The 14881-nt window shown below is 36.9% G+C and overlaps 1 protein-coding gene across 4 annotated transcripts in view; it reads right to left on the minus strand.

The window, feature by feature from the left end:
* zmp:0000001200 (dedicator of cytokinesis protein 9) overlaps nt 1-14881 on the minus strand; it is a 115438-nt gene that overhangs the window by 73638 nt on the left and 26919 nt on the right. For 3 of the 4 annotated variants that reach the window (XM_067409194.1, XM_067409195.1, XM_067409196.1), the window contains exon 2: nt 2738-2854. In XM_067409194.1, coding sequence (XP_067265295.1) covers nt 2738-2854 — 117 coding nt within the window. Of the gene's footprint in view, nt 1-2737; nt 2855-9010; nt 9578-14881 lie in introns of those variants that run through there. The other variant, XM_067409197.1, reaches the window with a different exon arrangement.

The raw sequence follows: 14881 nt of genomic DNA on the forward strand, positions 1-14881 counted from the left end.
TTCTCTTTTTCAGCTGTAGAAAAATCCTGAGGAATTTGAGACTAAAGATACTAATTAAACGTTTGAAACTTACTGCATACTAAAAGGAATGTAGCTACTGTCCCATCACCAGAAACACACATTCTTTTAGTCTGTAGAAGTATTTGAGATTTGGGAAGCACCAGTGGCATCACTAGACCCTTTTTACCTGGGTACGAGCCCCAGCAAAATTATTACTGATAAATCCTTGTGGTGGAGATTACCATACACTGCCCTCCAAAAGTTTGGAAACAAAGTGTGGTTTTGGACGATATCAGCATAAATCCTTCTCATTTTTTGGTGCAAATACATTAAAGTAACTTGACATTATCACTGAAGACCAGCAATAATAATTTTCATTTTGATTACATAATAATGGCAATATATTCATGTCAAAGTCAGACACGCCCCTTTGCCAGCTGTGATGCTGGTTACTGGTTTAAACTTGGCCAGGTTTGTAAAAGATTTTTGGGTCAGAAATCCTTAATAGCTTCAACAATTAAGTTTAGAATACAATGAACCAATCAGAAACCAGTTTAGGTCAGAGAGCTGCTAATGCTGGATATTTAGATTAATCAAAAAATTATTAATTTTTTTTTCTATGTATAAACTGTTTATGTAATACAATATGTTTTTGTAGTTTTTGTTGTCCCTTATCAGTGCAAAATTATCACAAATTAAAAAGGATTCATACCAATATTGTCCAAAACCCCACTTTTCTAGGGTGTTTCCAAACTTTTGGAGGGCAGTGTATACCAATCTGGGAATCATTTCTCCTGATAATATTTCAGCAATCATGTCATGCAAGTTTTCTATCAACGTGCGATGCCAGCAATCACTCTTTTGATTTAATTTGTCAAATAGGTTTGTCCATCTGAAGTTCTGAGATTCCTTTTGATTCAGTTTCATCCTACTTAATTTAAACTACTACAAAAAATATTTTATTTTATTTATTTTAATGCACACTGTGACGAGCAGGGCGGGCGAGAGCCGTGAGGGAACGGCGCGAGGCGTGCCGGCCTCGAGTCTCTCACGGAGGAGCTCCGGAGGCATAAAAGGAGGAGCGACGACAGTGAAGGACGAGAGAGGACCAGGCCTGGACTTTATTTTATGTTTTATGTTTGTGTGGCCGGCAGACGTCCGTGAGGGCATTACTTTTGTTTTGTTCTTTGTTTATTTTATATTAAAGTTTTATTGAATGTTCGCCGGTTCCAGCCTCCTTCTTCCCACATCTACTGACCTCGTTACATACACATTCACTTTTATTTACATGTCTCGCATGCAGTCGTGTTCGTGCATCTTTCAAAGTATACTAAACTACGGATACGTGCGGATGACCGAGTTCGACACATGCGCAGTACAATTTTTTCTATACTCTACCAGACATCGTGTCATCAACGGGACATTCGCTGGGCAGGATCGGACCATTCAGAAGACACACCAAGAGAACAAGAATCAAAAACGATGGAGAAGGTTATGTTTCTGAGTTTACTCGTCTTGTTTTTGAATTGCTCTTTACACACACTTCCTCGACGACTGCACTGTACTGTGTGTATTGCCATCTAGTGGACTCTTCTGTCCTGCTTGCACATGCGCTGTTGCACGCGCACCGTCCGCACGGTTTCGAAATTTGGGCTGCACACAGATGGGGTGTATACCGAAGTATACTTTGGGCTTAACACTTCTCATTTACTTTGAATGGGTGACGTCTGGGGCTGGACCCAAATATTAGAATATTCGGACCATGCGTTGCCGAACTGAATTTAGGGTTCCATTGTGTCCTTCACTCGCATTGCTCATGGCAGAAGTTGAAAATTTCCCAAATTTTCAAGCGCCAACACAGGCGTCAGCCAATCATTTCATCTTATGCAAATACCCCAGTGCAGACGCTAGCCAATTGCGTACATGCAACACCAGAAAGTAATGTGATTGGCTGTTGTCACTATGACGGTAGCTTCAGACACGTTTGGGGATGGACTTGTCCCCTTCAGTGTCAATGGTGATTACGAACTCAAATCAAAATAGTAACAGAATATTTATTTTATAAGAAAGAAAACAATCTTCTACAGTTTATCAGCAATGAAGCAGCTCTTTACTGCACATGATGCCTGTGAGTGACCCTGTACTGCTGGCAAAGATACGTTGTATCCATAACAGTATCAAAATATGTGCAAAAAACACGTTTTTTTCTGATGGGGGCCTGCATACTTCAGTACTAATGAAAGGCTAGAAATGTCTCTGAGAAGCACTCGATGTTCCTCAGGGTTTCTGACAGCATGATGGTTAATGAAATGGGCTACAAAAGTGCACAGACCCATTTCCCAGCAGAGATAACCCAGGATCTGAGATCACAACACAGCCCTATCACCGAAGCACTTAAACTGCTCCTGTGGGACGCCCCTAACATCCGATTGCAGTGTGTAAAGTTTGTCAAATGCAGGAAAAACGCCTGTATCTCTCCCTTGAGCTTTTGGCTTATTATTAACAAGTGTCACTAACAGGTTAACACATGCCACCATGTTAATACTGGATAAATCCATGGAAAAGACCAGCTAGACAAGTATAAACTAGTCTTGCAGATTCAGACCTTTCACCAGAATATTGTTCCTGCCAATAAATGCTCATTAAAACAGAAAAGGGCGTGTACGGTGACCCACCACTCTTCAGATGTTGTGTAGCGTTTAAGGTCAGGCAGGATCCCACAGTAAAAGATTCTCACCTGGAAATCCTCCAGAGGAAACTGCAGCATGTCCCTGAGTCCATCACTGAGGATCTGAGTCTTCCTCTGCACCAGCACACTCTCATAGTCCAGAGGCTCCACCACACGCGGCTTCACCTGAAAACACACACACATTTCATATTCCAGCAACTTATGAGAGGGTGCAGACAGAGTGAATAAAAACTGAATTAGCACAATCAAATGAGGCAAGGGTTGATCCATAAAGTCCCATAAAGAAATATTATTCCAATGAACTGTTTTAACATTGTGACTGTTTTTAGTCAATGGTAATGAAATGGAAACATTGTCTGAAAAGTCAAGCTCCCTCTGCCCCAGTAAGAGTTGAGTTCAGGAACTTAAAATCCCATTGATTTTTGTTTTAAGAAATAAAAGGAGTTTTTATGATAAAAAAATTAACTCTGAGGTTATTAAGTGATGAAATCAGTTTAAATGTTAAAAAAAGAAAAAAAAAAGTGTTTACTATTGAAATTCCCATGAATAACTACACTACCCATAATCCTGCAGACAGCTCCACCAATTAGAGTAGCCGCTGTTACGATGGGAGGAGAAATCACAGCACAAACCACCCTTTTCCAAAAATGTACACAACAGAGTTGGTCTTTCTACATATATGTCATTTTGTATTTGATGTTAGTAGTTCATATTTTCTCAAACACTTTTTTTTTTTTTTTTTAAATCAAAGTTTGTAAGGTTTTGGACGGATTTGAATCTTTAATAAATGAGAAAAATACTGATCAAAACCAAAACTGAAATGCTCTATTGTGCAGTGATAACATCCTCCCTTTTTCTCATTTCCTTCTGTAAAATAATAAATTGGTGATCTCTGAAGAATATGAGAATTTTGGACAGGGATCTCGGTAATATGTTTCCACTGATATTATATAGGAGGAATCTGGGAGTGTGTGTAAGACTAAGTGAGATAACACAGTCCACTCACACATCTGGGAGTGATATTGGTAAAATGACCTCAGATGCAGGTTTCCATGGAGACAGAGTTGTTTTGTTGATGATATCATAACTGGATAGACCAATGAAAGAGCAGAATTTCACACAAACACAACGAGCACCAGCTTCACTGCTGTACAGCATCAAAGCCTCCACACACCATATAAAATCACCATCAACCAGTTCAATCCCACCAGTGTGTGTGTGTGTGTGTGTGTGTGTGTGTGTGTGTGTGTGTGTGTGTGTGTGTGTGTGTGTGTGTGTGTGTGTGTGTGTGTGTGTGTGTGTGTGTGTGTGTGTGTGTGTGTCATGAGCATACAAATCAAGACTCTCAAACTCAGACTAATCCAGACTAAGCCTGTGGCAACATTTAGGTAACACTTTATTTTAGGGTCTAGTTGCTTATTAGCATGTATATTACTAGAATATTGGCTGTTTATTAGTACTTATTAAGCACTTGTAACACAATAATGTGTTATTCTGCATGATCATATTCTACATCCCTTAATCTTCCCAATACCTAAACTTAACAACTACCTTACTAACTATTAATAAGCAGTAATAAGGCGTTTATTGAGGGAAAAGTCATAGTTAATTGTTTATATGTGTTCCCTATACAAAAGTGTTACCGTGAAAATAACGTTGCGTCGCTTCTTGCATGGTTCACGACACTTTCAAAGTGAAATGTCCAGTTAGTGGCGCTAAAAACATATTTGGTTTTATCCGAGACCAAAGAACGTGAAACTGGCAAGGTTTGTTATGTTAGATGTTGTTTGTATCGTGGCGGTTCAGAAATTAAATGTCCAGTGAGTGGCGCTAAAAACTTAATACTGTCACGTTTGTAAACAACGTACCACCTACACTGAACCTAACCAATCGCGTTAAAGGGTTAGTTCACCCAAAAATGACATTTCTAATTATTCACCTTCATGTCGTTCCACACCCGTAAGACCTTCGTTCATCTTCGGAAAACAAATTAAGATATTTTTGATGAAATTCTTCTTCTTTTTTTTTTCCATCCCCAATAGAAAGCAACATAATTACCATCATTCAAGGTCCAGAAAGGTACTAAAGACAATCTTAAAATAGTCAATGTGACTGCAGTGGTTCAACCTTAATGTTATGAATCGAGAAGAGTACTTTTTGTGCACAAAAACAAAACAAAAATAACGAGTTTATTCAACAGTTTCTTCTCTTCCCTGTCATTCATCTATGCAGTTTTTGTTGTTAACAGTGCAGCAATACCGTTTTTCTGTCAGAATGCCGACTCATAAATTTGTGTTCTTAAGTTCAATGAAGGACTTGCAAGTTTGGAACGACATGAAGGCGAGTAATTAACAGGGCTGGGACAATACATTGATGCACTGAGAACCGAGAAATGACTCTGGAGCGATTCTTATATTTTACAAATTGTATTGTGATTCTCTCTCAAATCGATTCTGAGATTAGTTTTTAACAGCAGATGGCGCTGCGTGCTTTAGAAACACACATACTCTGCTTGCTCCCAATTCCTTACACACACCACTTAAACCTTCTGTAAAATAATCATTCATGAAGTTCGAAAAGGTTGAAGTGAATTACAAAGATGGGCTGTTTACATTAATCTTGCATCCTAAAAGCAGGTGCAAGTACTCAGCCGAACGCACGAGCGCTCTTCTTCATGAGCATTTGAGCTTGCGGTTAAAAAATAGCCTAGAGCGCCATCTGCTGTTAAAAAATAAGCTCAGAATCGATGCATTTGGAAAATATCAGAAACAATCTACAAATTGCGATGCATCGATAAATTGTCCCAGCCCTAATTAATGACAGAATTTAAATTTTTGGGTGAACTAAACCTTTAAAGTTAAAAACGCATTTCCTAAATCAACCATGACATTTTATCCTGCCACTACAAGTCTCTGAGCTCTTTTATCATGTTTTTCGTATTGAAAGTGCAGTGCTGTACCAGCTGAGTTACTGAGAGAATTTACTATATCAGAAAAGCCAAACATATGGAGCTTACTGCAAACATCAAAATGTATTTGTTTACATATCATGCACCACTGTAAAAGTGTTTGGAGGTCATAACACCATGCCGAAATAAGTCTTTATTAACCAATGATCTGGCATAATCATAACTTGTGTGAAAAGGAATAAAAGTTGCTAGTACTTTACTGACACCAGTGTTCGTTTCAGCTGGAAACTGCAGTGATTTGTATAGTATGTACAGGTATGTTTTGCAAAAAAATGAATAGTGGCACGTTTTCCACTGAACCTGAGCAGAGAAACAGCTCTCCAGGGAAATGAAGTGGATGTGATTGTATGTTTGTGAGTGTTCTCAGACATATTTCAGACATTCAGCAGTTTAATCTTTAACACAGATGAGAGCTGAGTAACAGTCATATGACTGAAAGCTGATTTTATTGTTGCTTTAATGAATCTAAAAGGTACAAACTCACTCTAGAGCAGTTTCAGAGAGTAATGACCTAAACATAGAGATGCTACTAACTTCATCATGAAAACTGTGACTCAGCTGTTGTCACAATACATTAATAAGCTTTACATTGCTCATCATTCTCACCAATTTAATCACAACTATACCTTCACTAATTTAGTTTAAATGGCCCTTTTGTGTGACAACTGCATTAGAGGTACAATTATTACATGTAATTAATGTGAACTTACAATTTCAAATTATAACAATTATAATCAATTTATTTATTTATATATATATTATATATATATATATATATATATATATATATATATATATATATATATATATATATATATATATATATATATATATATATATATGTAAAATGCGTTTTAAAACAGTTGGTACCACGTTATATATGCCTTGTATCTTTTGTAAAATAATTGTAATTGTAAGTTAAAATGCATAATAATATTCTAAGATTCTTTGTTACATCTGAAACCGGTTGTTTGTCATGTTTTAATGCATTATACTTTCTAAAGGTGTATTATAATGTATTATAACTTGTTACAATTATTCATGAAGCCATCCAATGCATTACAAGGCATAATTAATGCATTACATTTTAAAAAAATAATAATATATTTTTTTTATAATACATTATACAAAAAGGCTTTAAGTAGAGAGTTACCAAACAGTTTTCGATGGAGTATAGTACGTCACAGCATGTGTACAAACACAAATGGGAAAGACACACACCTTTATTTATTCCTGGGAACATGAATGGGACAATGTTTGCACAGTTGTGTTGTGTTCAAAATTACATTACTGTTGCTAAGTGTGTGTGTGTTTGTGTTTGTATGTGTGTAAAAACGTTCAGTATTTTGCATTAGAAACTTCTAACTGCAAACCAATTAGAAAACACATACACACACACACACACACACACACACACACACACACAGCTCAAATGTAACAGTACAGTCTGATATCTCAGCTGATGTATCAGTGCTCATGAACAGCTGTGTGAATGTGTGTTTATTTCTTCTTCACACAACTGTACTATGAAACATACAGACACTTCAACTGAGCACAACAGACTCAGAAATTACTGTACAGCACACTCTGTTTCCAGAATAGAGTTCATAAGTCAGCAGAACAGCAGAATATATTGGATTAATCTGACAGCAGGAAAGACGTACACATGTGAGATGATGGAAGCGTGTGTGATCTCCTTATTAATCATCTCAACACGTTCACCTCTCTCTTCTGAGGACCAGAGACCTCTCCAGCCTGAAAGATGATCTCAACTCTATTGTGTGTGTGTGTGTGTGTGTGTGTGTGTGTGTGTGTGTGTGTGTGTGTGTGTGTGTGTGTGTGTGTGTGTGTGTGTTTGTGTGTGTGTGTGTGTGTTTGTGTGTGTGCTTTTGTTTATATTACATTGTGGGGACCAAATGTCCCCATGATGTAATATAAACCTGAGTTCACCTACATCGTGGGGACCAGCCAGCGGTCCCCACAATGTAAATGGGTTTATAAATCATATAGAATGAGTTTTTGTGAAAAAGTAAAAGTTTGCACAGTTTCCTGTGAGGGTTAGGTTTAGGGGTAGGGGCAGGGTAGGGGGATAGAATGTACAGTTTGTTCAGTGTAAAATGCATTGAAGTCTATGGAAAGTCCCCACAATTCACAAAAACAAACATGTGTGTGTGTGTGTGTGTGTGTGTGTGTGTGTGTGTGTGTGTGTGTGTGTGTGTGTGTGTGTGTGTGTGTGTGTGTGTGTGTGTGTGTGTGTGTGTGTGTGTGTGTGTGTGTGTGTGTGTGTGTGTGTGTGTGTGTGTGTGTGTGTGTGTGTGTGTGCGTGACAGACAATGTGAGTCTGGTTTCAGGCGATAATACTGGATGAGAAATTCAAGAACTTTTTTAACCCTTAAAACTTCCACCACTGTAATACCATGACATTCCTTCCAGATACGGCACCGTTCAGAGGTTTGGAGTCATTAAAATCTTTGAACAAAGTCTCTTCTGCTCATCAAGGCTATATTTGAGCAAAAATACAGTAAAAACTGTAATATTGTGAAATATGATTACAATTTAAAATAGTGTTTTACTTCAGTGTCACATGACCCTTCAGAAATCATTCTAATATGATGATTTGATGATCAAGAAACATTTATGGTTATTATCAATGTTGAAAACAGTTGTGTTGCTTCATATTTCTGTGGAAACTGATTTTTTTTTCAGGATCCTTTAATGAATAGTAAGTTCAAAAGAACAGCATTAATTTATACAGTCTGTCACTGATCAATTGAATGAATTCTTGATGAATAAAAGTCTTCACTTATTTAGAAGAACCCAAACTTTTGAACGGTAGTTGGAGTAGCATGTAAATACATCATACAGCACCACATCAATGCGATATATCATGATCTGACACCATCACTGTACCATCACACCACAATAACACTTTTTAGTAAAAAAAGTTTCAACCCAAAACCTTTAAACAGCTCAGTTTACAGACACCAAATGGCTTAATCAATAACTTTAAACAACCATCTATCACAACCACACCTCAGTTTTTCATAAAGTTTGCATGCTTTGACTCAACTTACACTTGAACTATCACAAAATTGATTAAAAAGCTATCGAAGCATCACAAAATTGAGTCTGATCATCACAAATCTGACTGCAAAAGGTGGATTGACTATTACTGAATAAAAGAAATCAATCACTCCTATCAAACTACAATAAATGTAATAAACTCTCAGTCTGATGGATGGTCAAACATTCATAAACTGGTTAAACAAGGCAGATTCTCCAATGAAAACATTGACCATCAAAGACTTCCCTCAGTTAAAGACGCTCCCGAGAGTTTACACGAGCGCACTAACCTTCCCCTGTGGACCCGAGCCGTCCTGCTCTTCCTCCAGCACGGGAACATATTTAAACTGCTGAGGAGACTCGATCACCAGCTCTTTCTTGGGCGCTTTCCCCGTCCTGCCCTGCATGACTACAAACTCCTGTCAGATGAACTCTCCACATCCAAGCGTGTCCTGTTGAATGTGCAGTTGTGAGCCTGCGGAGAGAGATCTCAGCATGTCCAGCAGCCCGCTGCTCTCTCCAAAACACACTGGACACGAGCCTCACCTCACGCTCTGACTGAAGACAGACCGCCCCTCCCACACACACACACACATTCCTTCCCCCAGTCACACGGCCTCACGGGATCCACCTGCACGCTAATGACAGTGTCCCGACAGACACACACACATTCCACGACAGGAAAACTCATCCTGAGAGGCTGGGGATCTGAGGTATGTCTCATTTAAGTATCAACTTTGTCTAATATGTTTTTCCCACTCTTAGAAATAAATCTTATTTATTGGCATTGATGGTTCCATAAAGATCCTTTAACATCCATGGAACCTTTTCATTCCATGAAAGGTTTTTCACAGTGAAAAAGGTTCTTTAGATCATTAAAATTCTCTTTATACTAAGAAAAAGTCGTTCTCTTCAGAGCTGATCACTGAAAGGTTCTTTGGGGAACCAAAATGGTTCTTCTATCAGTGTGAAAACCGCCTTTCAAGGGGCTTTCGCATCAGATAGTTATACACTAAAAAAGTGCTGGGTTAAAAACTACTCAAGTTGGGTTGAAAATGGACAAACCCAGTGATTTGGTTGTTTTAACCCAACGGTTGGGTTAAATGTCTCAACATGCTGGATCTTTTTTATTTAACTCAACTATTGTTTAAAAAAATACTATATATCTGGCTTAAAATTAATCCAAAATAGGTTGGAAATTAAAAATCAGACACATAATTAGTAGAGGGCAATTTAATAAATGTTTATTGATTGATTGTAATCCATTAAACTTATTAATAAATGTTAATTTATTAAACATATTAATAAATGTTCATTTCCAACATATTCTGGGTTCATTTTAATCAAGCAATATAGTCATTTTTAAACAATAGTTGAGTTAAATAAAACTACCCAAACATTTAACCCAACCACTGGGTTAAAATAACCCAAGATGGGTTGAAAATGGACAAACCCAGTGATTTGGTTGTTTTAACCCAGCAGTCGGGTTAAATGTTTCCTCAACGTGCAGGGTCTTTTTATTTAACTCAACTATTGTTTAAAAAATACTATATATCTGGCTTAAAATGATCCCAAAATAGGTTGGAAGTTAAAAATCAGACATAATTACTAGAGAGCAATTTAATAAAAGTTTATTGATAAATTATTATTCATTAGACTTGAAGAGTTTGGTTCCAAAACACAATAAACGCCATTTTCAAGAAATTGAGTTTCCGCCAAAATCAGTATTGTATCTGGTCGGTATTGAAAAGTAATTTATTAATTTTGCGCAAAATGCGATATCCATCATGTTATTCTGTCATGTTTTCTCCCTTTCTTCCCAAAACGTGACAAACGCCACTCTCCTTTTTCTGCAGAACACGATACATATACTATACGCGATATGCAGATACTCTTTAATCGGTAATGACAAATAATTCATAACATTAACAAGATGACCATTTTGGGAGCGACGGCTGAATGTATTTTTCGTAAAATGCCTGAATATAAGATAAATATTGGCAAAGTTTAGACTCTGTCATATATGTGAATCAACTTACTTGAAAATAAAAAAATAACTTTTATATTGATTGATTAATTGCATTTTGAAAAAAACAAAAAGTGTCATGGATTTATTGCATTTTGGGGAAAAAAATAATACGTTTTTATAATAAACTTTTTAAAATCAAAATGTAGATTTGAATTTTAAATGTTTTTATATGTGAAAGTTTGAAACAGAAAATAGTGGTTTTCATCTTGCCACTTTCTTGGTAAAGAAAACACCTTTTTACTCAAAATAATCAAAATGGAGTTATTGCGTTTTGCTACCAAACTATTCAAATGTTCATTTATTAAACATATTAATAAATGTTCATTTCCAACATATTTTTGGTTAATTTTAATCAAGGAATATAGTAATTTTTAGACAATAGTTGAGTTAAATAAAACTACCCAAACATTTAACCCTACCGTTGGGTTAAAACAACCCAATCAATGTGTTTGTCCATTTCCAACCCAACTTGGGTTGTTTTTAACCCAGCATTGTTGTAGGAACTTCATTATAGGCACCAGGATGGTTCCCCTAGGTTCATTCTCCTGGTTGCATTCGCACCGGCAGTAGGAACTCTGAAGTGACGTAAGCCGGCCAACAGAGATGTCATTTCACTTTTCACTGTTGACTTTTCACTGTTTTCCATGTTCATAGAGTTAGTTTGTGCAGTAAATATGTGTAAAATGTGTGTTTACACAGCATTTAAAAAATGCCGGTTGCCTGTGTTTCATATGGCATGCGTTTGGTTAATCAACGTACACTCATGTCACTGCTAGTTCCTACTGTGCTGGGTTCATAGGCGCAATTTGTGGGTCCTCACCACTTTTTGCCAGGGTCGATATTGTCCCCAAAGTTCAAAGTTCACTTCAGGGTCCATAATCCCAAATCCATGGTCAATTAATCCAGAAAAAATTGTAAACAAGCCAAGCTTCAAACACACGAAAGTGATCAACGACCAGAAGTGGATGACCGGAAGCAGATGACTATAAAAATAAAAATAAAAAAAATCAGGAAACACTATTTTAGTGTCCTTCTTACATGTTTCATGTACTTACTACAGTAATAACAGTAAATTATGCATAATTACAAGCAATGAACCCTAAATCAAGCCTGAACCCTAAAGTATATGTTGCTAATTTTTATTACTCAGTACTTTATAGCATAATTACAGTGACAACTTGAAATCAAGTGTAATCGCAAATAAAACTGAAATAAAATATAAATATTACATTGAAAACTTGGAAATGTTGTGTGGCAACTAAGTATAGTAGTTTAACTGAAGTACTAAAATTACAACAACTGAAAAAAATAATAATAAAGCTAAATAGAAATAAAAAATAGAAATAAAAAATACAATTTTAGCACATAATTAGTTAAACATGCTAAAATGCTAATTCAAATAATAATAATATATTATAATAGTATACTGAATCTAAGTGCAGTTTGAGACAGATCTCTCCTGAAACTTTAGGAAGAGCAGATATTTCTCAGGAGCCTAAAGCAGAAGTGCCCATTTGCTCTCATTTCTTCTCATTGTTGTCTGGGAGAAACGAGTGAGATGTCAAAGATAACCCTAATGATGTTTCTTCCCCGAGGCAGGATTGTGATTGCTTAGTTCAGAAACACTCTTACTGCTGATTACTCTACTACATTTCATTAAAACATATTGTTTGTTTCTCATTATGTCAAACTGAAGACATTTTCACAAGCTCCGAGACACAATAGCAACTTCCACATTCATGAACAAGCTGATTATTTACAAAGAACCTGTGAATTGGTTCACAAAACGCAATGAACGATTCATTTGTGAATCGAACCGATGCAGTTACAGCTGTTCTCAGGTGAACAACTCACTGATTCACTGATTCAATGATTCGCTCAGAGAGTCTCTGTGAGTCAGGACTGGGAGATCCTCGGAGCTTGAGTGTGTGTGAAAAGTAAGCAACTTTTGTACTTTTACTGAAGTAAAACTGATAAGGAGTACATTTACTGGAGTGATATTTGTTAAGGGTAACTGCACTCTTACTGGAGTAGCTGGACAGAAGGTTTAAACATGTGTCTGTGTCTGTGGGCACACCCTGTTTATTCATCTGCTCAGAGGGAATTCCACACACACACAAAACAAACCCAAACACACTGTTAAGAGTCCACAAAAGGACAGTGTGTGAGTGTGTGTGTGTGTTATCTTTTACTTTACAGAGACATGAGGGGGGAAGGTTAGGAACTAGCACAGCTGCACTCACACACACACACACAGACAGTGATCTTGCCCGTCATAAGCCTACACTTCCTCAGTCATGCCCCGGGGACAACACCTTTCTGTGTGTGTGAAGGGACAAGATGACTTATAGGGACAGTTCACTCAAAAATGAATTTTCTGTTAATGTACTCACCCTCAGGCATCCAATATGTACAAGTCTTTTTTTCTTCAATAGAACAGTAAGTTTAGCTGAAACCGTGAATCGTCAGATGTCATGAGTATTCATTTTGTTTTGCCCATATGTTTTTTTGACTCACAAAAAGTGACAGTAGCCGTTGACTTGCATTTTATGAATCACAAAGGACCGCGGTTTCAGCTAGAAATCTTCTTTACTGTAAAGTGCAGAACGGACTGCACACATCCACTAAAAACCACCTGAACACCAGTGTTGGAGTAACGCATTCGAGTTACGCAAGCAGATTACTTTTTCCAAGTAACTAGTAAAGTAACGCAATACTTTTAAATTTACAAGAAAATATCCGAGTTACTTTGTTTTCCCATGTATTGACTGACAGCTCTTCTGTCCCCATGATGAGAGAAATCAGGAGTAACACTGCCTTGACGCGCTAGAGGAAATATAAATCACACTTCTGAAGTCGTGATTATGAGCTTATCTTATTCAAGTTTTGACATGAGACGGTGTTCATGTGCAATTTATCATCTAGGAAACTGCGCTGTGAGAACATGATGGTTATTGTAGTTCTCACTTGCACAAAAACACATTCAGTATTCCTCATAATGAATAAAAACAATTAAATATGTTTAACACAAATATACTTTATGTATTTAATCTCACTTTATTAACCAATGTCTGAGCTTTGATGATCCAATTCAGCCATACAAATAATCAAAAATGATTTTAGATAAACATCACATTTGTGATTCATTGTTTGTTTTTATTGTTGAAGAGCGCTGAATTATTTTGTTTGAGCGGCGCCCTCTACTGTACAGGCGTAAATTTGCATTTCCTTCAGCCGGAGGCTTATTGATTTCACTTCTGGTGTGAAAGGGCCTTAACATTTGACAAAAATAGAATAACTTTTTTGTTATTAAACAAACAAACAGCCCAGCCCAGATGAGAAAAAGTAACACAAAAGTAACGTAACTTTCCATAAAAATTAACAAACGTAATTAGTTACTATTTTAGGGAGTAATGCAATATTGTAATGCATTTCTTTTAAAAGTAACTTTCCCCAACACTGATGAACACCAGCCGGTTAAAAGACGTTGATCAAAAGTGATGCTGTTCCACACCCGTAAGACATTCATTTATCTTCAGAACACAATTTAAGATATTTTTGATGAAATCTGAGTTTTTTATCCCCCATAGAAAGTAACGAAATTTCCACATTCAAGGTCTAGAAAGGTACTAAAGACATCGTTAAAATAGTCCATGTGACTACAGAGGTTCAACCTTAATGTTATGAAGCGACAAGAATACTTTTTGTAACAAAAATAACTTTATTCAACAATTTCTTCTCTTCCTTGTCAGTCTCCTACACATTTGACACAGTGAACACATTCTGTATTGGCCGGCTCCTGCGTCAACATCACACACGTGTCGTGCTGCTCACATGATCAGCGTCGGCCAATACTGAACTGGCATTCGGACATAGATCCTGGAAGCGCTACAACGTAAATAGTGTAGGAGAATGACAAGAGAGAGACGAATTTGTTGAATATAGGCATTATTTTTGTGTTGTTTTTGCACACAAAAACTTTTCACGTCACTTCATAACATTAAGCTTGAACCTCTGTAGTCACATGGACTATTTTAACGATGTCTTTATCTTTCTGGACCTTGAATGATGGTAATTTCATTGCTTTCTATTAGGGACAAAAAACCTCTCAGATTTCATCAAAAATATCTTA

Source organism: Chanodichthys erythropterus, chromosome 14 (genome assembly GCF_024489055.1).
Source record: "Chanodichthys erythropterus isolate Z2021 chromosome 14, ASM2448905v1, whole genome shotgun sequence".
Lineage (NCBI taxonomy): Eukaryota > Metazoa > Chordata > Actinopteri > Cypriniformes > Xenocyprididae > Chanodichthys > Chanodichthys erythropterus.